Here is a 23,713-nt window from a genome sequence, read left to right on the forward strand (position 1 = left end):
TATAGTCAAAGGAAATAATTAGCTTGATAAAAATGGTAATAATCTATTTATAGTAAGTTGAACCCGAATATGACCTGACATGGAAATGACCCGACCTACTTGTAACCTGCAAATTATTGACTTAAACATAACCCGACTTGAATCCGAGAATGACCCGACTTGGAAATGACCCAACCTGATTATAACCCGCAAATTATTGACTTGAACCGAACCCGAGTTGAACCCGAGAATGACCCGACTTGAAAATTACCCGACCTGATTATAACACACAAATTATTGACTTGAAACGAACCCGATTCAAACCCGATAATGACCTGACCTGATTCTAACCCGCAAATTATTGACTTAAACCGAACCCAACTCGAACCCGAGAATTACCTTAACCCGTTTTAATCCGTGAAAACCCGAATTAATCCTAACCTATTGTTCATACGACCCGAATGTAACCCAACCTGTTATTAACCCGACCAAAACCCGATAAGAAATATGACCCGACATGACCCGACTTAAGCATGACCCAACCCAAACCTAACTCGCATAGGTTATGGATTTAATCCGAATTAACCCGACCCGAGATGAACCGACCCACTCTTACCGACCCAAACCCAACCCGTTTACCCGAATAGACAGCTCTACCCGAAACCTCCAAAATTTCTCAAAAAGCGTGGATATTAGCCTTCAATTTTGGAATTTTTTGACTTTTTTAAACCCGAAAAAAAAATTTGCCGAAATGTTTACCATGGTCCCTAATATTCTCCAAGAGTCCAATTGGCTGGGTGGAACCATCCAATTGGCCTTTAAACGACCAATTTATCGGTTTACAACTTGCACCGATTTCATTAACTTTAACTTACCACGCACATTTATGACAACACATAATGATCATATATGGATCCAAACAGCATTATATGAACCCGAGATATATCCCCTAAAATCTCAATGCTTTTCAACACCGGGCCCCGAACCATTCAAAATTTCTAAAAAAGCGTGGATATTAGCCTTCAATTTTGAAATTTTTTTACTTTTTTTCGCCCGGATATGAAAATTTCCGAAATGTTTACTATAGTCACAAATACCCTCCGGGAGTCCAGTTGGGTGGGTGAAACCATCCAATTTGCCTTTAAACGACCAATTTACCGGTTTACAACTTACACCGATTTCCTTAATTCAAGCCTACCAAGAACATTTATGACAACAAATAATGATCATATATGGTTAAAAACGACAATATATGACCCCGAGACGTATTCCCTAGAATTTAAATACTTTTCGACACCGGGCCCCAAAGACTCCAAAATTCTCAAAAAGCGTGGATAATAGCCTTCAATTTTTGAATTTTTTAACTTTTTTTCGCCCGGAAATAAAAATTGCCGAAATTTTTACCATTGTCTCTATTACCCTTCAGGAGTCCAATTAGGTGGGTGGAACCAACCAATTTGCCTTTAAACGGTCTATTTACCGATTTACAACTTACACCGATTTCATTAAATCAAGCCTACCATGAACATTCATGACAACATATAATGATCATTTATGGTTTCAAACGGCATTATATAACCCCGAGATGTATCCCCTAAAATCTCAAAAAATTTCGACATCGGGCCCCGAAACCTCCAAAATTTCTCAAAAAACGTGGATATTAGCCTTCAATTTTGGAATTTTTTGACTTTATTACGCCCAGAAATAAAAATTGCCAAAATGTTTACTATGGTTCCTAATACCCACCAAGAGTCCAATTGGGTGGGTGGAAACATCTTATTTGCCTTTAAATGGCCAATTTACCGGTTTACAACTTACATCGATTTCACAAATTCAAGCCTACCACAAACATTTATGACAACATATACTGATCATTTATTGTTCCAAACGGCATTATATGACCCCGAGATATATCCCCTAGAATTCCAAAACTTTTCGACACCGGGCTCCGAAACCACTAAAATTTCGCAAAAAGTGTTGATATTAGCCTTCAATTTTTGAATTTTTTACTTTTTTTAACCCAAAAATAAAAATTGTCGAAATCTTTACCATGGTGCCTAATATCCTCTGGGAGTCCAATTGGTTAGGTGGAACCATCCAATTTTTCCTTTAAACGGCCAATTTACCGATTTACACCTTGCATCGATATCATAAATTCAAGCCTATCACGAACATTTATGACAACATATGATGATCATATATGGTTCCAAACGGCATTATATGAGCTCGAGTTCAGTCTCTAAAATCTCAAGGCTTTTCGACACTGGGCCCCGAAACCTCCAAAATTTCTCAAAAAGCGTGGATATTAGCCTTCAATTTTGGAATTTTTTTTGACTTTTTTACGCCCGGAAATAAAAATTGCAGAAATGTTAACTATGGTTCCTAATACCCACCAAGAGTCCAATTTGGTGGGTGGAAACATCTTATTCGCCTTTAAACGACCAATTTACCGGTTTACAACTTGCACCGATTTCATAAATTAAAGCATACCACGAACATTTATGACAACATATACTGATCATTTATTGTTCCAAACGGCATTATATGACCCCGAGATATACCCCCTAGAATTCCAAGAGTTTTCGACACCATGCTCCGAAACCTCTAAAATTTCGCAAAAAGTGTTGATATTAGTCTTTAATTTTGGAATTTTTTTTACTTTTTTTTTGCCCAAAAATATAAATTGCCGAAATGTTTACCATGGTCCCTAATATCCTCTGGGATTCCAATTGGTTAGGTGAAATCATCCAATTTGCCTATAAACGACCAATTTATCGATTTACACCCTGCACCGATATCATAAATTCAAGCCTACCACGAACATTTATGACAACATATAATGATCATATATGGTTCCAAACGGCATTATATGAGCCCAAGTTCAATCCTCTAAAATCTCAAGGCTTTTCGACACTGGGCCCCGAAACCTCCAAAATTTCTCAAAAAGCGCGGATATTAGACTTCAATTTTGGAATTTTTTTGACTTTTTTTCGCCCAGAAATAAAAATTGCCGAAATTTTTACCATGGTCTCTATTACCCTCCGGGAGTCCAATTGGGTGGGTGGAACCATCCAATTTGCCTTTAAACGATCAATTTACCGGTTTACAACTTACACTGATTTCATTAAATCAAGCCTACCATGAACATTTATGACAACATATAATGATCATTTATGGTTTCAAATGGCATTATATGATCCCGAGATGTATCCCCTAAAATCTAAAGGCTTTTCGACATCGGGCCCCGAAACCTCCAAAATTTCTCAAAAAGCGTGGACATTAGCCTTCAATTTTGGAATTTTTTTACTTTTCTTCGTCCGCAAATAAAAATTGTCAAAATGTTTACCATGGTCCCTAATACTCTCCGGGAGTCCAATTGGGTGGATGGAACCATCATATTTTCCTTTAAACGACCAATTTACCGTTTTACAAATTGTGCCGATTAAATTAACTCAAGCCTACTACGAACATTTATCACAACATATAAGGATCATATATGGTTCCAAACGACATTCGGACATTATATGACCCCGAGATGTATCCTCTTAAATCTCAAAACTTTTCGACACCAGGCCTCAAAACATCCCAAATTTCACAATAAAAACGTGGATTTCAATTTTTGGAATTTTTTGACTTTTTTCGCCCGGAAAAAAAAAATACCGAAATGTTTACCATGGTCCCTAATATCCTCAGGGAATAAAATTGGGTGGGTGCACTAGTATAAAATAAGTGATGGGAAGCCCCAAATGGCAAGCGGTTTTGTAATACCCCGTATTTTATACGTATTTTATTTAAAGTATGTATTTTATAAAGTATTTAAATAGTTGTAATTATTTTAATTAAAGTATTTTAATTAATATTATTATAAAAGGAAAGTTTATTTAATTATTTTATTTAAAAGTTGGGGATTTTATTTTAAAGAAATTTTAATTTTAACAAGTTTTTTTTAGGAAAGGGATTAGGAAAAACTAAAAGAGGAAAGTTTAGGGTAAAGGGTTGGTAGAGAAGGGGTATAAATATCCCACTTATGAGGCAAATCAAACTTTGCCCAGAGTGGAGAAAACCCAAGGTAAGCTTCTCCCCTTTTCTCCTTACTTTTCTTTCTTTTTTTTCTTCCTCTTTCCCTTCCCCTTTGTCACGGCCGACCACCACCACCACCACACACGTGGCCGGACCACCACCGCGCATCACCGCGCGCCACCAGCACACGGCCAGCAGCCGCGGCGGCACAGGCGGCAGCAGCCCAGCCGTGCCGTGGTGGCTGCTGCTTGGTGTTCCTCGAAAAAAAAATTAATCTTTCTTATTCTAATTTAATCTATGCTTAGATATAATTATAAATTATGAGTTTTGGGATTAAATTTTGATGTTTGAATGTTGTAATTATGCTAATTAATTTTCAGCTTTGGTTTTAATTTAAAAAGCCCCAATTTTTGAAACCCTAGGTTCTTGATTTATGAAATTATGAAAGTATATGATGTATGAATGTTTAGATCTTCAATTTAAGTGCTTTGAGACCAAATTACAGCAAGTTTTAATTAGAAATAAAGTGCTGGAATTTTATGTAGAACCCTAAATATTATGTTTTGAAGGAAATTTAAATTACCCATTAAGTGGGACTTAATTAGAGTGTTTTAAATATAATTTCAGCTTATTCTAATTATTTTAAGAGGGATTTTAGGATAGTATATATTGCTGGAAATTTGTTTAGAGTGGGTTTTAATGCTCTATTATAATTTTAATGCGTAGGAGACTTCGAAGTGAGCAATTTTTACTAGTCGTGACGATTTTAAGATCGTATTCAAGGTACGTTCGCGTACTTAGCATATTTTGATGATGTAGAATCATGCTAGGTTTAATTTCAATCAGTTACAAGTAGTATCATGCTAAGGTTTATGTATTGAATCGTGAATTATTGGTGTTGGTGATTGAATTGTGAAGCATGAATTATTTGTGATGGTTTATGGATTGAAAAATTATATTTTGGCATGATTATATGGACTACATATTTATTTATGGCATGATAGAGAGCATGTTTAATTAAACTAATTGTTTAATTATGTCTGGAATATTGAAAAGAAATTTTATTATGGTTCATATAATTTTTATTGATGCTTTAAGCATGAGGAAGGAGCTATATAAGTGTCTATGTACACAAGGAATAAATTGTGTGTCGGTGCCTTTGTGCACTTAAGGTGTGTTTAACACCGAGGGATAGGATTTGTGGCACATTATGCGTTTAAGGTGTCTTTGACACTGAGGTAGAATTAAAAAGGGTTCAACATTAAATAATATGCGGTCACTAATTATTTAAGAATTAAATTGGTATGTTTGCTTGATTGAATAATTATTGTTGATTGATTTATTACGCTTTGAGAGTCATCACCAAGTCTAATAATATGTAAGTAACGTAAAGTGAAAGAGATTACGCACCAAAACTCTTGGAACGTATATACCTTGAGTATGAACAATGGGGGGGTTATGGGGTTTTATATTTAACCATAACCTCCAATGGAGTACAGGACGTTGTACATTCCTTTTTATTATTTATTATGCGCAGGAATTCCGCCACCTTTGTGTGGTTTGTCGCTGGCACGGTTAGCTCCCGTGCCAGTTAACCTCAAATTTTATTTGGGGGAGGTTAATAGGTGGAAACCCGTTCGATGCGTAATCAATGCAAAAAATGAATTAATTATTGTCTAGTCATTGTGTCTTGTTGATTGTTGGGTGTGCTTGTAAACAGGTACAGTGAGGTAAGTGTGTGTGATGATAGGAGAATGCATGTTAGTGTGTTTAGTTACGCTTATGTACTCAGTTTGCTGATCGTGTGTGTTGTTTGTATCTGGCCATGTTTTTATCTTGGCCCTACGATGATCCATTTTAATGGAGAGTAGTGGGGGCAAGTAGAGACACACTTTCAGGTATTGAAGCATGTTCATGACGGGGCATGAGTGAAGAGGGAATCATGCTAGCTTCCATTAGGATATGATTTGTTTTATGCATTGAATATTTTATTATATTACTTTGTGGACTAACACAAAAGTTTGGTTGTTTCTGTTTTGAATAAGGGCCTTAAATGGTTCCAAGTTGTGGTGGGTTTTATTTGACTTTGGTTTCGTTGAGGTTCAACTTTATTTTCGTTGGTTTGGTTTTTAAATTGTGTTATTTAAATAGTTTTGGTTTTTAAGTCTTCCGCTGTGTATCTTTGATATTTGCCTTAACCGTTTTCACGGTGGCGGTAATGTCTTAGATATTCCTATTTAAAGTTTTCATACAGGGCAAAACAGGTATTTTAAAATAAAGGAATTTCTAGGGTGTTACAGGTTTTAAAAATCTGCTTGCCATTTACCTTTTTTTTTAAAAAAAAACCCCTGTAATTTCATATGGCAAGCAGTTTGGGGTTGAACCGCTTGCCATTAGATATATTGGCAAGCGATTCAACCCCAAACCGCTTGCCATTTAAAAAAAAACTTAAATCCGCACGCCCTACCCCTTCTTTTATTTCTCTCTCTCCTCTTTCTTCACTCAGCTCTCTCTCTCTCCTCTTTCACTTTCGCCGTTTTCCCTCTCTCTCCTATTTCATTTTTACTCCCGTTTTTCTTCTCTCTCCTCTTCTCTTCCCTAATTCGCCCCTTTCTTCTCTTTCACTTTCTCTTTTTCTTTGTTCTTTCTCATCTCCTTAAATTCGAACCAAAACTGGGTAATTTCGAGCAAAATCGAAAAAAAACCCAAGTTAAATTTCAAGCAAATTTCGAACAATTTCGAGCAAATTTCGAACAAATTTGTGCATGTGTGTGGGTGTTCAAGTTTTTTAGGTCAAATTCGACCATGAAAACTCTAGATCTAGAGTTTTCATGGTCGAATTTGACCTTTAAAACCATAATTTGAAGCCAAAATCAGTGGGTTAGATGGTCGTGGTGGGTTAGATCGATGATTTTTTTATTTTTATTTCGATTTTAGTTTTATTTTTTATTTTAATATGATTTTTGGTGGGGGACGTGGTGGGTGGGGGTCGTGGTTTGGGGTGGGGGTCGTGGGTGGAGGTCGTGGTTTGGGTGGGGATCTGGTTTTGTTAGGTGGGATCGTGGTTTCGGTGAGGGTTTTTTGGTGGGTGGTGGTCGTGGTTTAGGTTAGGGTCGTGGGTGGGGGTCGTGGTTTGGGTGGGGGGTCTTTGTGGGTGAGTGGCTGGGGGTCTTGGTGCTGGTGGTGTGGGATGGTGGCTGGTGGATGTTGGTTGGTGGTGTAGGGTGGTGGCTGGTGGTGTTTGGTGGTTGAAAATCAAATTGTAATCTTTTTTTTGACATAAGAGCTATCAGAAATTGTAATTATTATCAACTTTTTTGTGAATTTATTTTTTTTGTGATTGAAAATCAGAAATTGTAATATTATAACAATTAATTAATAAAATATTAATTTTTTACATATGGTTTGATTATGTATCAATTTAAGTGAAAAAAAAACCAAAAAAAAATAAAAAAATATTTTTAATACCCCTAGTGGGCAGCGGTTTGGCGCCAAAACCGCTGCCCTTTCCATACAATTGGCAAGCGGTTCTGAACCGCTTGCCATTATAAAGACCAATTGGCAAGCCCCCTAAGGGCATGCGGTTCAGAACCGCTTCCCATTTGGGGATTTGAACCGCTTCCCATTACGTATTTTCTACTAGTGGTGGAACCAACCAATTTGCGGTTAAAAGGCCAATTTACTGGTTTACAACTTCCAACAATTTCATAAACTCAAGCCTACCACGAACAATTATGAAAGCATATAATAATGATCATTTATGGTTCCAAACGACATTATATGATCCCGAGATATATCCCCTAGAATTTCAAAACTTTTCGACATCGGGCTCCGAAACCTCTAAAATTTCTCAAAAAGTGTGGATATTAACCTTCAATTTTGGAATTTTTTGACTTTTTTTTGCCCGGAAATAAAAATTGCCGAAATGATTACCATGATCCCTAATATCCTCTGGGAGTCCAATTGGTTAGGTGGAACCATCCAATTTGCCTATAAACGACCAATTTACCGATTTACACCTTGCACTGATATCATTAATTCAAGCCTACCACGAACATTTATGACAACATATAATGATCATATATGGTTCCAAACGCCATTATATGAGCCCGAGATCTATCCCCTAAAATCTCAAGGCTTTACGACACCGGGCCCCGAAACCTCCAAAATTTCTCAAAAAGCGTGGATATTAGCCTTCAATTTTGGAATTTTTTGGCTTTATTACACCCGGAAATAAAAATTGCCAAAATGTTTACTATGGTTCCTAATACCCACCAAGAGTCCAATTGGGTGGGTGGAAACATCTTATTTGCCTTTAAACGACCAATTTGCCGGTTTACAACTTACATCGATTTCACAAATTCAAGCCTACCACAAACATTTATGACAACAGATACTGATCATTTATTGTTCCAAACGGCATTATATGACCCCGAGATATATCCCCTAGAATTCCAAGACTTTTCGACACCGGGCTCCAAAACCACTAAAATTTCGCAAAAAGTGTTGATATTAGCCTTCAATTTTTGAATATTTTTACTTTTTTTAACCCAAAAATAAAAATTGCCGAAATGTTTACCATGGTCCCTAATATCCTCTGGGAGTCCAATTGGTTAGGTGGAACCATCCAATTTGCCTTTAAACGGCCAATTTACCGATTTACACCTTGCACCGATATCATAAATTCAAGCCTATCACGAACATTTATGACAACATATGATGATCATATATGGTTCCAAACGGCATTATATGAGCTCGAGTTTAGTCCTCTAAAATCTCAAGGCTTTTCGACACTGGGCCCCGAAACCTCTAAAATTTCTCAAAAAGCGTGGATATTAGCCTTCAATTTTGGAATTTTTTTACTTTACTACGCCCGGAAATAAAAATTTCCAAAATGTTTACTATGGTTCCTAATAACCACCAAGAGTCCAATTGGGTGGGTGGAAACATCTTATTTGCCTTTAAACGTCCAATTTACCGGTTTACAACTTACATCGATTTCACAAATTCAAGCCTACCACAAACATTTATGACAACATATACTGGTCATTTATTGTTCCAAACGGCATTATATGACCCCGAGATATATCCCCTAGAATTCCAAGACTTTTCGACACCGGGCTCCGAAACCACTAAAATTTCGCAAAAAGTGTTGATATTAGTCTTCAATTTTTGAATTTTTTACTTTTTTTAATCCAAAAATAAAAATTTCCGAAATGTTTACCATGGTCCCTAATATCCTCTGGGAGTCCAATTGGTTAGGTGGAACCATCCAATTTGCCTTTAAACGGCCAATTTACCGATTTACACCTTGCACCGATATCATAAATTCAAGCCTATCACGAACATTTATGACAACATATGATGATCATATATGGTTCCAAACGGCATTATATGAGCTCGAGTTCAGTCCTCTAAAATCTCAAGGCTTTTCGACACTGGGCCCCGAAACCTCTAAAATTTCTCAAAAAGCGTGGATATTAGCCTTCAATTTTGGAATTTTTTTGACTTTTTTACGCCCGGAAATAAAAATTGCAGAAATGTTAACTATGGTTCCTAATACCCACCAAGAGTCCAATTTGGTGGGTGGAAACATCTTATTTGCCTTTAAACGGCCAATTTACCGGTTTACAACTTACACCGATTTCATTAAATCAAGCCTACTATGAACATTTATGACAACATATAATGATCATTTATGGTTACAAACGACATTATATGACCCCGAGATGTATCCCCTAAAATCTAAAGGCTTTTCGACATCGGGCCCCGAAATCTCCAAAATTTCTCAAAAAACGTGGATATTTTTGGAATTTTTTTTTACATCGGGCCTTCAATTTTGGAATTTTTTTTTACTTTTCTTCGTCCGCAAATAAAAATTGTCAAAATTTTTACCATGGTCCCTAATACCCTCTGGGAGTACAATTGGTTTGGTGGAACCATCCAATTTGCCTTTAAACGACCAATTTAATTACCGGTTTACAACTTGCACGGATTTCATTAACTCAAGTCTACTACGAACATTTATGACATCATATAATGATCATATATAATTCCAAACGGCATTATATGACCCTCGAGATGTATCTGTTAAAATATTAATACTTTTTTACAACGAGCCTCGAAACCTCCAAAATTTCTCAAAAAGCGTGGATATTAGCCTTCAATTTTAAATTTTTTTATTTTTTAACTCCCGGAAATAAAAATTTCCGAAATGTTTACCATGGGCCCTAATACCCTGTGGGAGTCCAATTGGATTGGTGGAACCATCCAATTTGCCTTTCAAAAACCAATTTACCAGTTTAAGCATGCACGGCCATTTATGACAACCAATAATGGTCATATATGGTTCCAAATGGCATTAAATGACCTCGAAATGTAATCCTTAGAATTTCAAGACTTTTTGACACCGGGCTCCGAATCCTCCAAAATTTCTCAATAAACGTGGATTATTAGCATTCAATTTTGAAATTTTTGACTTTTTCTTTCGGCCGGGAATGTAAATTTCCGTAATGTTTACCATGGTCCCTAATACCGTCCAGGAGTCATATTGGCTGGATGGAACTATCCAAATTTCCTTCAAACGATCAATTTACCGGTTTACAACTTGAACCGATTTCATTAACTTAAGCCTACCACGAACATTTATGAAAAATAAATAATGATCATATATGGTTCCAAACAGCATTATATGACCCCGAGATATCCTCTAAAATTTCAAAACTTTTCAACATCAGGCCCCGAAACCTCCAAAATTTCTCAAAAAGCGTGGATAGTCTTCAATTTTGGAACTTTTTTTCGCCTGAAAATAAAAGTTTCCAAAATGTTTACCATGATCCCTAATACCCTCCTGGAGTACAATTGGGTTGGTGGAACCATCCAATTTGTCTTTAAACGGCCAATTTAATTACCGGTTTACAACTTGCACGGACTTCATTAACTCAAGCCTATTACGAACATTTATGACATCATATAATGATCATATATGGTTCCGAACGGCATTATATGACCCCGAGATGTGTCTGTTTAAATATTAACACTTTTCTACACCGAGTCCAGAAACCTCCAAAATTTCTCAAAAAGCGTGGATATTAGCCTTTAATTTTGAAATTTTTTGATTTTTTAACGCCCGAAAATAAAAATTGCCGTAATGTTTCCCATGGTCCCTAATACCCTCCGGGAGTCGAATTAGTTTGGTTGAACCATACAAATTTTCCTTTCAAAGAACAATTTACCGGTTTACAACTTGCACCGATTTCATTAATTTAAGCTTGCACGACCATTTATGACAACAAATAATGGTCATATATGGTTCCAAACGGCATTAAATGACCCGGAGATGTATTCCCTAGAATTTCAAGACTTTTCGACACCGGGCCCCGAAACCTCCAAAATTTATCAAAAAGCATGGATATTAGCCTTCAATTTAGGAATTTTTTTTACTTTTTTCGCCCGCAAATAAAAATTGCCGAAATGTTTACCATGGTCCCTAATATCCTCCAAGATTCCAATTGAGTGTGTGGAACCATTTAATTTGCTTTTAAATGGCCAATTTACCAGTTTACAACTTGCACCGATTTACTGATTTACAACGGTCAATTTAATCAACTTGCACCGAACCTGACTTGAACCAAAATTGACCCAAACCCGTTTTAACCTGTCAAAACCCAAATTTAACCCGACTTGTTACTAACCTGACCTGAATTCAACCCGACCCGTTCTTAACCCGACCCGAATTTAACCCAACCTCTTACAAACCCGACCCGAAATCAACCCGACTTGTTATTGACCAAACCCAAATTCAACCCGACTTGTTATTGACCCGACTCGAATTTACTATACCTATTACTTACTCAACTCAAAATTCAACCCGATCTGTAACTAACCCGACTCGAAATTAATACGACTTGTTATTGACCCGACTTAAATTCAACCCAAATTGTTCCTGACCCGATTTCAAATCACCTTAAATGCAATTTAGACCACCTTATTATTGTTGATCAAAGCATTTTGTCTTGGGAGACCAAGTCGGTCCAGGCAGCAAAAGAAAGAAGTATTATCCTCAAATTTAATAGTTAAATATACTCCATCCGTTTTTAAATACTTGCTCCATTTCTATTTTTTACACTATTCATTCGTTCTACTTTGACTAATGTTTGTGATTTATACATAAGAAAAAATATAGTCTTGTGGGTACTTGTTGGAATCATCTCAATGAATAGATTATTAAATTTCAATTGTTAAAATTTATACTTATTGATAATTAAATATATTATTAATCAAAGATTAACATCGGCATTCGTGCCCAAGAGATATGGAGCAAGTATTTAAAAACGGAGGGAGTACGTAGTATATATTTGTTGTATGGTCAAAGGAGATAATTATCTTCTTAAATTATAGACTATAGTTCCCTAGTATATTGCCATATATATTATAGTCAAAGGAAATAATTAGCTTGATAAAAATGATAATTATCTATTTATAGTTAGTTGAACCCGAATATGACTTGACTTGGAAATGACCCGACCTAATTGTAACCTGCAAATTATTGACTAGAACATAACCCGACTTGAATCCGAGAATGACCCGACTTGGAAATGACCCAACCTGATTATAACCCTCAAATTATTGACTTGAACCGAACCCGACTTGAACCCAAGAATGACCCGACTTAAAAATTACCCGATATGATAATAATCCGCAAATTATTGACTTGAACCGAACCCGACTCAAACCCGAGAATTACCCTAATCCGTTTTAACCCGTGAAAACCCGAATTAAACCCGACCTATTGTTCACACGACCCGAATGTAACCTGACCTTTTATTAACCCGACCCAAACCCGATAAGAAGTATGACCTGGCGTGACCCGACTCAAGCATGACCCACCCCAAACCCGACCCGCGTAGGTTATGGAATTAATCTGAATTGACCCGACCCGAGTTGACCCAACTCACTCTTACCCGACCCAAACCCGACCCATTTACCCGAATTGACAGCTCTACTATTCACGCGCATAATGGGGTTACTGGTTTTGTCAGGGTTACTTGTATTTTTCATGGGTTACTTGTATTTTTTTTTCCAGGTGTTACTTGTATGAATTACTTATTCAAAGGTTACTTGTATTTTTTTTTTCAGGAGTTACTTGTTTTTTTTTTTCAGGGGTTACTTGTATTTTTTTTTTCCAGAGATTACTTGTATGGATTAATTAAAGGGTTACTTGTATAAGTTACTTGTTCAACGGCTACTTGTATGAGTTACTTCAAAGGTTACTTGTATGAATTACTTATTCAATGGTTACTTGTTACTTATTCAAGGGTTGCTTGTAGGCCCCATACCAAACCAATAATAACCTACAAGTAACCCTTGACCAAAACTAGTAACACCCTACAAGTAACCCCTGACCAAACCAGTAATAACCTAGAAGTAACCCCTGACTAAAACAGTAACACCCTATAAGTAACCCCTGACCAAACCAGTAACACCCTACATGTAACCCATGACCAAACCACCAACACCTTACAAAGTAACCCCTAACCAAACTAGTAACACCCTACAATTTTTGACGTAGAATCTTCGATCTAAGATTCCAAGAAGAAAACGAGCTCAAATTTCTTTGGTTCTCGTTTGAATTACTTACAATTTTTGACTTAGAATCTTCCATTTGACGTATTACTTACAATTTCTTTGGTTCTCGTGAAAAATGAGCTCAAATTTTTGACGTAGAATATTCGATCTAAGATTCCAAGAATAAAACAAGTAACCATTGAATAAGTAATTCATACAAGTAACCATTGAATAAGTAATTCATACAAGTAACCAATAATAACCTACAAGTAACTACTTCAAATGTTGTTGATGATCTTAAGGATAATTAATTACAATTTTTCACAACAATTTGACACCCAATTTCTACAATTTCGGCTTTAATTGCAGTAATTTGGCAAAGAGGAGAAAAAAAATGGTGGAATAGAGATATGGTTGTTGGTGATATGTGGTTTGGCTTGAAGAAGAAGCTAAGAAAAGAGGAGAGAGAAAATGGGTGGAGTAGATAGGGTTATTGGTGATGTGTGGTTTGGCTTAAAGAAGAAGCTAAGAAAAGAGGAGAGAGAAAAGTTGTGATATTTTAAATTATTATTATTATTATTATTATTATTATTATTATTATTATTATTGTGGCATACAACTATTTGTGATCTTTAGGATATTTGGTATCATCTTAATGAACTTATGAGGTGTTAGGATTGTTTCCTAATATATGAGATAGGTTATCTCTTGAATCAATTTAGACTCAACTTTAGAAAATTCATACAAGAATATATATCATATAACTAATATATAAAGCTAAACTTTTAGTCAGGATACGAGACATCGACACTTGGCGTCTCAATTTTTCGCCAAGTGTCACGCCACGTAGGCGACAATTAAATACTCACTCCGTTTTTAAATACTTGTTCCACTTTCCCTTAGAGGCCGTTTTTATATACTTGCTCCATTTCCCTATTTGGAAAGCTTTGACAATATTAAATTAATTCCTCTCACCTAGTGGACCCAACAATATTAATTTCATATTCTCTCTCCTTCAAATCTCTTCACTACTTTTGGTTTTTTATAATTTTTTATTCTTCCACCAACCCCACTATCTCCATATTTTATTACTTTTCCAATTTCACCTAAAACTCCGCGCATGGAGAAATGGAGCAAGTATTTAAAAATGGAGGGAGTATTAAAATTACGCGTAGGATTTATTAGAATATATTGTTTATAGAATAGGATTAAAAAAAAAAGTTGGATAGATTCCGTAGAATAAACAAGTTATTTTTAGAGTTTTATTTTCAATAAAATTTGGATAGATTAGTAGGATAAAAAAGTTATTTTAGAGTTTTATTTTCAATAAAACTTTTGATATAGAATTTTATTTTCAACAAAATACCAATATTCTACATATAATCATTCTATTAAGTCTTAACATGCAACCGACCTTTTCTTAGATATTTGGAGAAAATGAAAAGAGATCACAACTTTAGCCTTTAGATGACCGTTCTTTTTGTTTGTACATCATTGATAACCATAAACGGACAAGTGATTATTAATCTATGAGTACAAAAATTCAAATAGCAAATGTATTTTAGATAAAAAAAAAAAATTATTTAAACTTCGATAAACAACCCGAACATCGCACGGGGCACAAAACTAGTATATATTATATACACCATTAATTTTATGATTGTCGTATAATTCATTTTGTGTATACACAAAAATAGAGGAAGTATCAAAATTTAAATTAGAACATTATCATATAAAATTTTACGACATTTTTTGTTAAACACCATGAATTATACAACAATTTGAATACAGTATGGTTAAAAAAAAAAAAAAAAAAAAAAAAAAAAAAAAACAGTATTGTTGAATGTCAATTTCATAATTTAAGTATAATCAATGCATTATTTTTCTAATTAACTGGCCCATTAGCTCAGTTGGTTAGAGCGTGGTGCTAATAACGCCAAGGTCGCAGGTTCGACCCCTGCATGGGCCACATTTTAAGTTTTCTATTTTTATTTTTTGTTTTGAGGAAACATAGTATGTAATTACTCATAATATATCTTTTTAATTAACATCATGGCCCGTTAGCTCAGCTGGTTAGAGCGTGGTGCTAATAACGCCAAGGTCGCAGGTTCGATCCCTGCATGGGCCATTTTTTTTTTGCTATGCATGGTATGATCGAACAAAGGTATATCAACTACTAAAACAACAGCATGGTATGATCGAACAAAGGTATATCAACTACTGTACAAGGTTATGTACATCAGAATTATTCAGATGTTGAGGTGTGCAATGGTAAAAAGCAGTCAACTTCTCAGGCAAGCTGCTCATGACAAAGTTATATTAACTACTGCACACAGGCAAAGACAGCTTCGAAGACTTGACAGGTCTACTACAAGACATTACTAAGATAGCTTCGAAGATTTGATAGGTCTACTACAATACATTACTAAGATAGCTTCGAAGACTTGATAGGCCTAATTTCAGTCGTTAGCTTTAAGCCTTTAACGCAATAACATTGTACTTAGCCACAGCGAGTCATTAGCTTTAGCCACAGTGAGTCATTAGCTTTAGCCACGCTTTAGCAACAGCACTGTTTGTCATTTGTGTGATTTTTGAATATAGATGTTAAAAATACTGGAGTACTGGACTCTCTACTCTTGCCTTACATTTTTCTTGTTCAAAGGTTTAAACACGGACTTCATTGCCTCATCAGCCTTCCTCAATCTACAAGGCTTCATTCAACTCACACAATGAGACTAGACGACTGGAGCTCAAATTGCTAGCACAAGCCACTCTAGATCCAAATCATCCAATACAGGAGCAGAAACAACACTGGAGCAATCAGTAACATAAACTGTAAACCAGATCTTTTCAAGCTCATTTATAATTTCCTGTCAACTAATCGAAAGCTCTTTCAGAATTGTATGCTATCAAAAGAAAGCTGTTTTTCATACATCAAACATGATGCAAAGCTACACACAGTTTCTCCAAAAGACAAACTAGCAGGAAATCCAAGCTGAAGAAACAACGAACATTAGAACTAAAGTTGATTTCACAATTTTGGTTACAGATTAGAATTTAGTTACTACACTAAACCATACAAATCTACACATAGCAATTCCAAATCAAAAACCTAACTAAATCGACAACTTCACAACTACCATTTGATAGCATTTTAGTACAAAATGTAATCCCCAAACATACAACTCTAACTCTCAATTCTTCTTGATACTATACTATGCAATTCAAGCACCAAAAAAACGCTCCCCATTTCTCACCAGAGACTAGATTAAAATCTAATGAGAATTAGCATCTAGGAGGCGAGGCGCCTCCATCGTTGTTCCTGTCATCATCGTCGTAATCATCATCATTGTCAACAATGTGATCAGACATTCCTCTAACAAAAGTGTCAACAATGCTTTGGTGATACTCAAGCATCATCCGAGTTCGATTCATCTCAATCTCCATCCTCGCCTTCTCGGAGTCTCTCATCATCTCCATCTTGGTCATCTCAGTCCTAACATACCCTTCTCCCAACATTCGTATCGCCTCCACCATCGCCATCGCCACATTATCCCCTGCCTCTCGTCTCCTCTCTTTCTTCCCCAACGCACTCCTCTTCTTCTTGATCATCTTCATCACCCCCAATCCATTCCCAGATGAAGACCCACCCAAATACCTCGCTCTAACATCAAATTGATTAGGAGGCGACCCAAATTCATTACACCTAGACTGAATTGACGAATTAAATCCAAACCTAGGGTTAGGGTTAGGGTTAGAATTTTCCTGAAATCCTGCATAATTCTTCCTGGAATTGAAATTGGAATTCCCAGCAATTCGAATCTTCAACCCATTTCTCCCATAATTCTTCACCCCCTTCCCAAAAGACCCACCAACCCTATAATCCTCATCATTTACATCATCATCACCATTACCACCATCTTCATCATCTTCTTCATCACCAACACCATTGACTCCACCATTCCCAGAACCAGAAATACCCTTTTCCATGGAATCCATTTTAGAGAAGTAAATCCAAGAAGAAGAGAACCGATGATGAGGAATAGACTTAGCCCTTTGAAGCTCAGAACGATAACGTTTCCTGAGCTTCTCCATTTTATGGCGACATTGAACAGAGGTTTTGGGGGGAGAAACATGGGGGCAAAGACGGTGAATAGTGTCGGCAACATCTTGCCAATGAGCAGCACGGAGGTTACCACGGCGGAGGGAGTACCATTTATCACGGTAAGCGTCGATGAGAGCGGAGGTTTCATCTGGGGTCCAGCACGGCGGAGGGAGGCGGCGGGAAGGAGGTGGGGCTGGTGGTGCGGGGAGGAGGAGAGGGATGCCGAGAGGAGGGTCGAGGTAGTCGGAGAAAGGAGGTGGTTGGTGCGGCGGAGAGGAGGAAGCCATGGAGGAGAGAGAAAGTGTAGAGGTGGAGAGAGAAAGAGGGGGGTGGGTTGTGGGTAGGGTTGATTATAAGGGGGAGGATCCGGATGAGGGTGGGGCGGGTTAAAAACGCCCGCCAAGGACGGAGGAAGGAGAGGTGGGGGTGGGTGTTGAGTTTGTGAGTTGAGGTGGTGGGGTCCACCTCATCTCACCCAACCCCTTGAGGAGATGTGTGTTTTACATGATGTTTGGTTGGGTTGTGGTGTGAGTGTATGAGTGAGGATTAAGGATTTAAGGTTAAGCTTAAGCTTAAGTTATGGAGGAGAGAGAGTTTTGTTAAGAGGTTATGTTTATGTTTGTTTGTATCATAAACTTTTGAATGGAATTGATAGATTTAAGGATCTTTTGTCATTGACTGAACTGAATATTTTATAAGAGAAGAAAATTAGGAGCTGAATTAAATTGAACTGAGCTTATTAAAGCTGAATTGAACTGAAAATAATCTGATAATAACATAGCCTAAGGGCCTGTTCTCATTGACTTAACTCAGCTGAACTGAACTGAACTGAAATAAATATTTTATAAGAGAAGGAAATTAGGAGCTGAACTGAGCTGAGCTGAATTGAACTGAATTTCGGTGTATGAGAACAGGCCCTAAGTACGGAATGAAGTTGTTTTGTTTGGGTTTTTTTTAAGTCTTATATCTTGGTTTTTTGAATGAGTTGAGATGAGCTAAATAGTCCTGTGACATATTTTTGGAATCCTCCTAATGTGTAAATTTAAAATATCGACATTTTATTAATTTAAGGCACTTAGTTGATACAATTGCTATAGATGTTTGTTATTGGTTTGACTAGTTAGTTATAGATAGCTGATTGAATAAAAGTATTAGGTATTTGATTTTTAAATGTTAACTATTTTAATGAATTTAATAGCCAAAAGACTAATGTTCAATAAACTAGTTTCAAAAAGCTCTTATAATGAGTTTTTGAGTCCAAAAAGCTCTTTAAAATAAGTTATTTACTAAACACCTAAAATAACTACGAGTATAAAAGAAACATCCAAAAACCTCAAATAGGACACAATAGGCTAAAAGCTCTTCAAAATCTCTTTACCATAAATTTATTAATGAATTAACAAACGTGATTAAAATTCTATTCATTTGGAATGGAGGAAGTACAAATTAAGTCTTGTAATGAAAACAACATCTTAATAAATAGTAAATGTCAACAAGACCATAAATCATTAAATCACAACTGTTCAAGAGGGAGATTAAAAATGTACTGATATTAACAATATCCACTAAAATTCAACACATTTTTCATCTTCTCTTGTGATTTTGTAAATAGCTGTGAATTGTAATGTTCTCAATTTTTGTGGTGCTTTATCAACTCATTATGGTCGCTATGTTTACATGCTTGGCCTGTTTCGAAACAATCTAACCTGATTATGTTCAACATTATACATATCCAAGTATTATTGTACAGGATCACAGGCCTCGTGGCTTTGTTTAATCGTTACTTTTAGGAAGAATGTACATCAGAAGCCTCCATTGGGTCTTCATGCAAGTCCCAGCAGCCAAAAGAAACGAATTGAAAAACTAACAAGGCTCGATTTGGGATCCCAAATTGTCAAGAGTATCTCAATAATACTTCAAGAAACAATTTTGTGATTAACAAAAATCTAAAGAATGAGATGCAAGGTTACAGCCTCCTAAATGTTTCACTTGATTCAACTATATTTCTAGAGATGGCCTAGAGCTGATGTATCAGGGTGAGTTAACTCCAAAATCCTACGCATTTTGCTCAATGGCTGCCCCTGGCCCGTATATCAATCGGCAACGGTCAGTAAACGAACTGACCAATCGAGAGACAACCTCTCTAAAGAACATTGATGCCACCTATACAGAAGAAGACATCATCATTGTTACGAGGCAAGCAGTACGTATCCAACACAATCAAATATAAGTGTATCATTACTTAGCAAAATTGTAGTCTCCTATACTAACTAAATTGAAAGGATTTTAAAATTCAGCTTCTTGTTGGAGCTAAAGGGGTCCAAAACTAGTTATACATGCAGAATAAAAAATTAAATATTACCTGCCGGTAAAGCGGTGAACGGAACTTGAAATCGACCAAGAAGTAAACATTACAAGTGCCTGGAGTTGGACCTGGCCTGAATTCCCATATGTTGATTAAGTGTTCAAAAAGGTTGCTTTCAGATGCAGTGGTCTGGCATTACCATTAACAAAATTAGCGACATCAGCACATATCAAATTAAGGGGGTTAAAGACTCAAAGACACCATTTTACAATTACTTCCATCTGAATCCAAAAGATTCTAAACATAAAAAGGCATAGATCACTCATAAGGGATACAGAAAGATTTATAGATGAATGAATATATTGATAAATGATCACTCAAGCAGGAACAATGCTTTATTACCATGACAGAAATAACTCAGCAAGGGCTATTTATCTGTACTAATCCCCCTTGATAATTAAGGGCCAAATAAATTTTCTCCCTCCATAAATATTGCTCTTGAAGGTCTGACAAGCAATTTTATCCAAATTATGCGGTTGATCCCTTCTTCTAACAAAAATTAATTAGGTGGATTTACAGCTTCGGGGAAGGGAAAGAGGTGGGGTTCAGACAATAGTTGCGTAAGAAATTAATTATTAGTATATCTCTACAACCCTTCTCCCCATCTATACTCTCCTATAGATCCACAATATTTACTAACTCATGCCTCTGCATATTTGAAATTCTGATCCTTAATTCAAAAGGATTCAGCATCCTTACAGACTCAGCTATCACTAGCGAGGATACTAAAACACTGCTTTTGAATTATGAGAAAAGTCATGACAAAAATTCATACAAGTTAAAGCATTGAAGTGTTCCAAGGACCTAATCTTTGTGGCCTTTAAACTCAACTTTTTGTCATGCATCATCATATTGTCTCATCATAAATAATAAACTCAAATCAATTAGGATTCTATTGCACGCAGGAATAGGAGCGCAAATACAGATCCATAACTAAAAGTCTAAAATTGAGTGTTCTGTGTGCAGTATAATTGCATTTCTACCGTACATCCTCAATCGTATCAAAATCATACTAGAACAAAAATCTAAGAATATCATAAAGGATGACCATGTTCAGTCAGCTACTGTAGAAAAATTTGAACTAGGTGTAATGAAAAATGTACCTTAATGTATTTCGGCTTGTCCAAAACCACATGTGAAACATAGCTCTCAACTAAAAATTTGAAACCAATTTCTAATTCAGCATCAAATGATCCATCAGGGTGATGTCGAATAATTTCTGATCTTTGGCACCAAGGTAAGAAACCTTCATACATATCTACAGCTGCAACGACAGCAAACAGTTGCTCAGGGGAGTACCTGTTTATAAAGATAATCTTTGTTCATTTCATGCTTCATTCCACAAAACATCATAGATAATTAGCTATGCAAAGAAATGATGCAACTTAACTATGATGAGAAAGGCTTTATTATACAGTGATTTGCAAGAATTGCAACTAATCTTCAGTCAGCATTTTACCCTTATAGACAGGCCTTTAGCAAATAACCTTCTTCTGATTGCATTATTTTTTCATACAAAACAATCAGCAATGTATATCATGTTTGCATCACAACACACTAAATTATCATGTTTGCTCAAAACATACTAAATTTATTGCTAAGTACAAGTAACATCGCTACTCTATATTTTACTTCATGATTGTTCCTCAACTTAAATTTCTTCTTCTTCTCATCTAATATCATCATATACAACAGTACAACTCAACCCCATTATTCATCAAATCTATTGCAACACAACAAAGATCCAACATATTTTACATAATGCAATACAATTAAACTTAACTCAATACATAAACTTAATTCCTGGGAAATAATGGTATCATTGCGATTATTAACCTAATGTATCATTTAATCTAAATTAAGTAAAATTATAAGCAATAATAAGTAAAGAAATGCTCACCCAAGAACAAGTTTTTCCTCATGAACCTTAGATAGAGTTCCTTCTTCACCATCTCCCACCCCTAAAAACCATCTTTTCTGCAAATTATAATTGGAAGTTAACAATTTATTCGAACGATGAATCAAATCTCTAGAACAAAATCGATCAACTCCAGCAATGCTGCTCAAACATCGAACTGAAACATAATTTCCAATCTCGCCAACATCAATTGTACGATTCTGATGTCGAATGAATGGTTTAATGTTGTTTTGTCGCAATAATCTGCTTTTCCCAACTGTTCTCAATACTGAGAAGAAATTCGGCATCTTGATAAAATCAACAAGAAATGGGGAAAAAAATCTTGAGAATTAATCGATTTAGTAAGTTGGAAATGCAGAAATAAATCTTCAAATTGAAATGGGGATAATCAATTATTTGATACGATCAAGTGTTTTGTGAATTCAATTGATGGTAAAAATTAGAGAGAAAATTTGTTGAAGATTGAGCAAACCCTAACGAGTTTGCTTGAAGCTGGGATGAATGCTACACGTTTTTGCTTACGATTTTTCGTTTCTTTATTTATAAAAAATGAAATTATTTGAACCCAAAAAAATAGCAGTTGGTGACGTATAGGTAATCTTCTTAATTTTCACAATTCTCATGTGAATAAATTTCTATTAGTGGAATTTTCTTTTTTCGATGTGTGTGGATCTTTCGATCAAAATATTAGGATTTGTCCAATTTACTGAAAATAACTGAATTAAACTGAAATAATTGGAGCTGAACTAAAATGAATGGTTTATTAGAGAAAGATTGAAATATAATCTTGATTATATTTTTCAAACAATGTATCATGATGATAAAGGAGTTATTTTTCAATTTGAACATAATTTAGTCATTGTCAATCTAAGGGTCTGTTCTCATTGACTGAACTCAGCTGAATTGAAATGAAATGAGCTGAACTGAACGGAGCTGAACTAAACTGAACTGAACTGAACTGGGCTGAACTGTACTGAACTGAATTTCAACGTAAAAGAACAGACCCTAATTCTAAATTATGAGATAGAATATTATATAGTATGCCATTTTGAGAGAGAAAAAAAAAAAAGCTCATATATTAAATAATGCTCATATATATAGTATTTCACCAATTTATCACAACTTAAAGAGACGAGGCATATATACTATAGTAAATGCACACGTGCATTGACACACCAATTATGTAGCATTTCACATATTGGACACATATCAAATATCATTAGGTGTTGGTCATTCCTTGACATAGCTTAGAGTCTAAGACATGGACAAATGAAGTGACAAACTCCATTGCAAGAATAATTAGCATGCTATAGAATATACGTAGTACTTTGTAATAAAGTACAACTTATTTTTGAGATTTAAGATATTTGTAGTTAGTAGTTAGAAATACTTACATAAGAAAATTGATGTTTTTGTTTGTAATGTTGATGAGTATCTATTAGGAATATAGGAAAATATATTATTGTGATATATTTTTCATATAGATCTTATGATATTATATTTAAGATAATAATATATCTTAGTGATATTCTAAGATAGATTTATGGAAATTTATATGATAGAGTTTATATTGTGTAGGTTATCTTTTGTAGGCTATAAATATATATTAGCCAAGATCATCAATACAATTCAACTCATTCTCTCATAAATAATTTGTAGTATCACTCATGGCCTCATGGGAGATAGGAGGAGATACTTTGATACTAAACGTTTTGTATTGGCATATTTTATTGCCCTTGGACTTGGAAGATTGATAATC

At 35.6% G+C, this 23,713-nt stretch overlaps 2 protein-coding genes and 2 non-coding genes across 4 annotated transcripts; 2 read left to right on the top strand and 2 right to left on the bottom strand.

Moving 5' to 3' along the window:
• Window positions 1-15,461: 15,461 nt before the first annotated feature.
• Window positions 15,462-15,535, top strand: TRNAI-AAU (transfer RNA isoleucine (anticodon AAU)). Its single transcript has one exon. It is a non-coding gene; the product is annotated as a tRNA-Ile (tRNA).
• Window positions 15,536-15,620: 85 nt separating this feature from the next.
• Window positions 15,621-15,694, top strand: TRNAI-AAU (transfer RNA isoleucine (anticodon AAU)). Its single transcript has one exon. It is a non-coding gene; the product is annotated as a tRNA-Ile (tRNA).
• A 1,157-nt stretch (window positions 15,695-16,851) lies between these two features.
• On the bottom strand, window positions 16,852-17,958 carry LOC145557984 (uncharacterized). Its single transcript, XM_081619145.1, has 2 exons — window positions 17,512-17,958; window positions 16,852-17,421 (listed from the first exon to the last, which is right to left on the bottom strand). Exons 1-2 carry the CDS (start codon window positions 17,956-17,958, stop codon window positions 16,852-16,854), a joined length of 1,017 nt encoding a protein of 338 aa, XP_081475271.1.
• Window positions 17,959-19,526: 1,568 nt separating this feature from the next.
• On the bottom strand, window positions 19,527-22,505 carry LOC145560200 (uncharacterized). Its single transcript, XM_081621459.1, has 4 exons — window positions 21,937-22,505; window positions 21,140-21,335; window positions 20,034-20,165; window positions 19,527-19,834 (listed from the first exon to the last, which is right to left on the bottom strand). The coding sequence occupies exons 1-4, from the start codon at window positions 22,239-22,241 to the stop codon at window positions 19,727-19,729; spliced, it is 741 nt and encodes a 246-aa protein (XP_081477585.1). The 5' UTR covers window positions 22,242-22,505; the 3' UTR covers window positions 19,527-19,726.
• Between the last annotated feature and the right edge of the window lie 1,208 nt (window positions 22,506-23,713).

This window comes from Chenopodium album, chromosome 9, assembly GCF_948465745.1.
Source record: "Chenopodium album chromosome 9, dcCheAlbu1.1, whole genome shotgun sequence".
Taxonomy (NCBI): Eukaryota; Viridiplantae; Streptophyta; class Magnoliopsida; order Caryophyllales; family Amaranthaceae; genus Chenopodium; species Chenopodium album.

Bases quoted from the DNA above. Each gene is read 5' to 3' on its own strand.
- LOC145560200 (XM_081621459.1), bottom strand. From the start codon at position 22,241: ATGCCGAATTTCTTCTCAGTATTGAGAACAGTTGGGAAAAGCAGATTA. The intron at 21,336-21,936 runs GTGAGCATTTCT...CTTTATAAACAG, and splicing joins GAGGAAAAACTTGTTCTTGG to GTACTCCCCTGAGCAACTGT. The intron at 19,835-20,033 runs GTAATATTTAAT...TCTTCTGTATAG, and splicing joins GTTCACCGCTTTACCGGCAG to GTGGCATCAATGTTCTTTAG.
- LOC145557984 (XM_081619145.1), bottom strand. From the start codon at position 17,958: ATGGCTTCCTCCTCTCCGCCGCACCAACCACCTCCTTTCTCCGACTAC. The intron at 17,422-17,511 runs GTTGGTGATGAA...TCTTTTGGGAAG, and splicing joins GGAATGGTGGAGTCAATGGT to GGGGTGAAGAATTATGGGAG.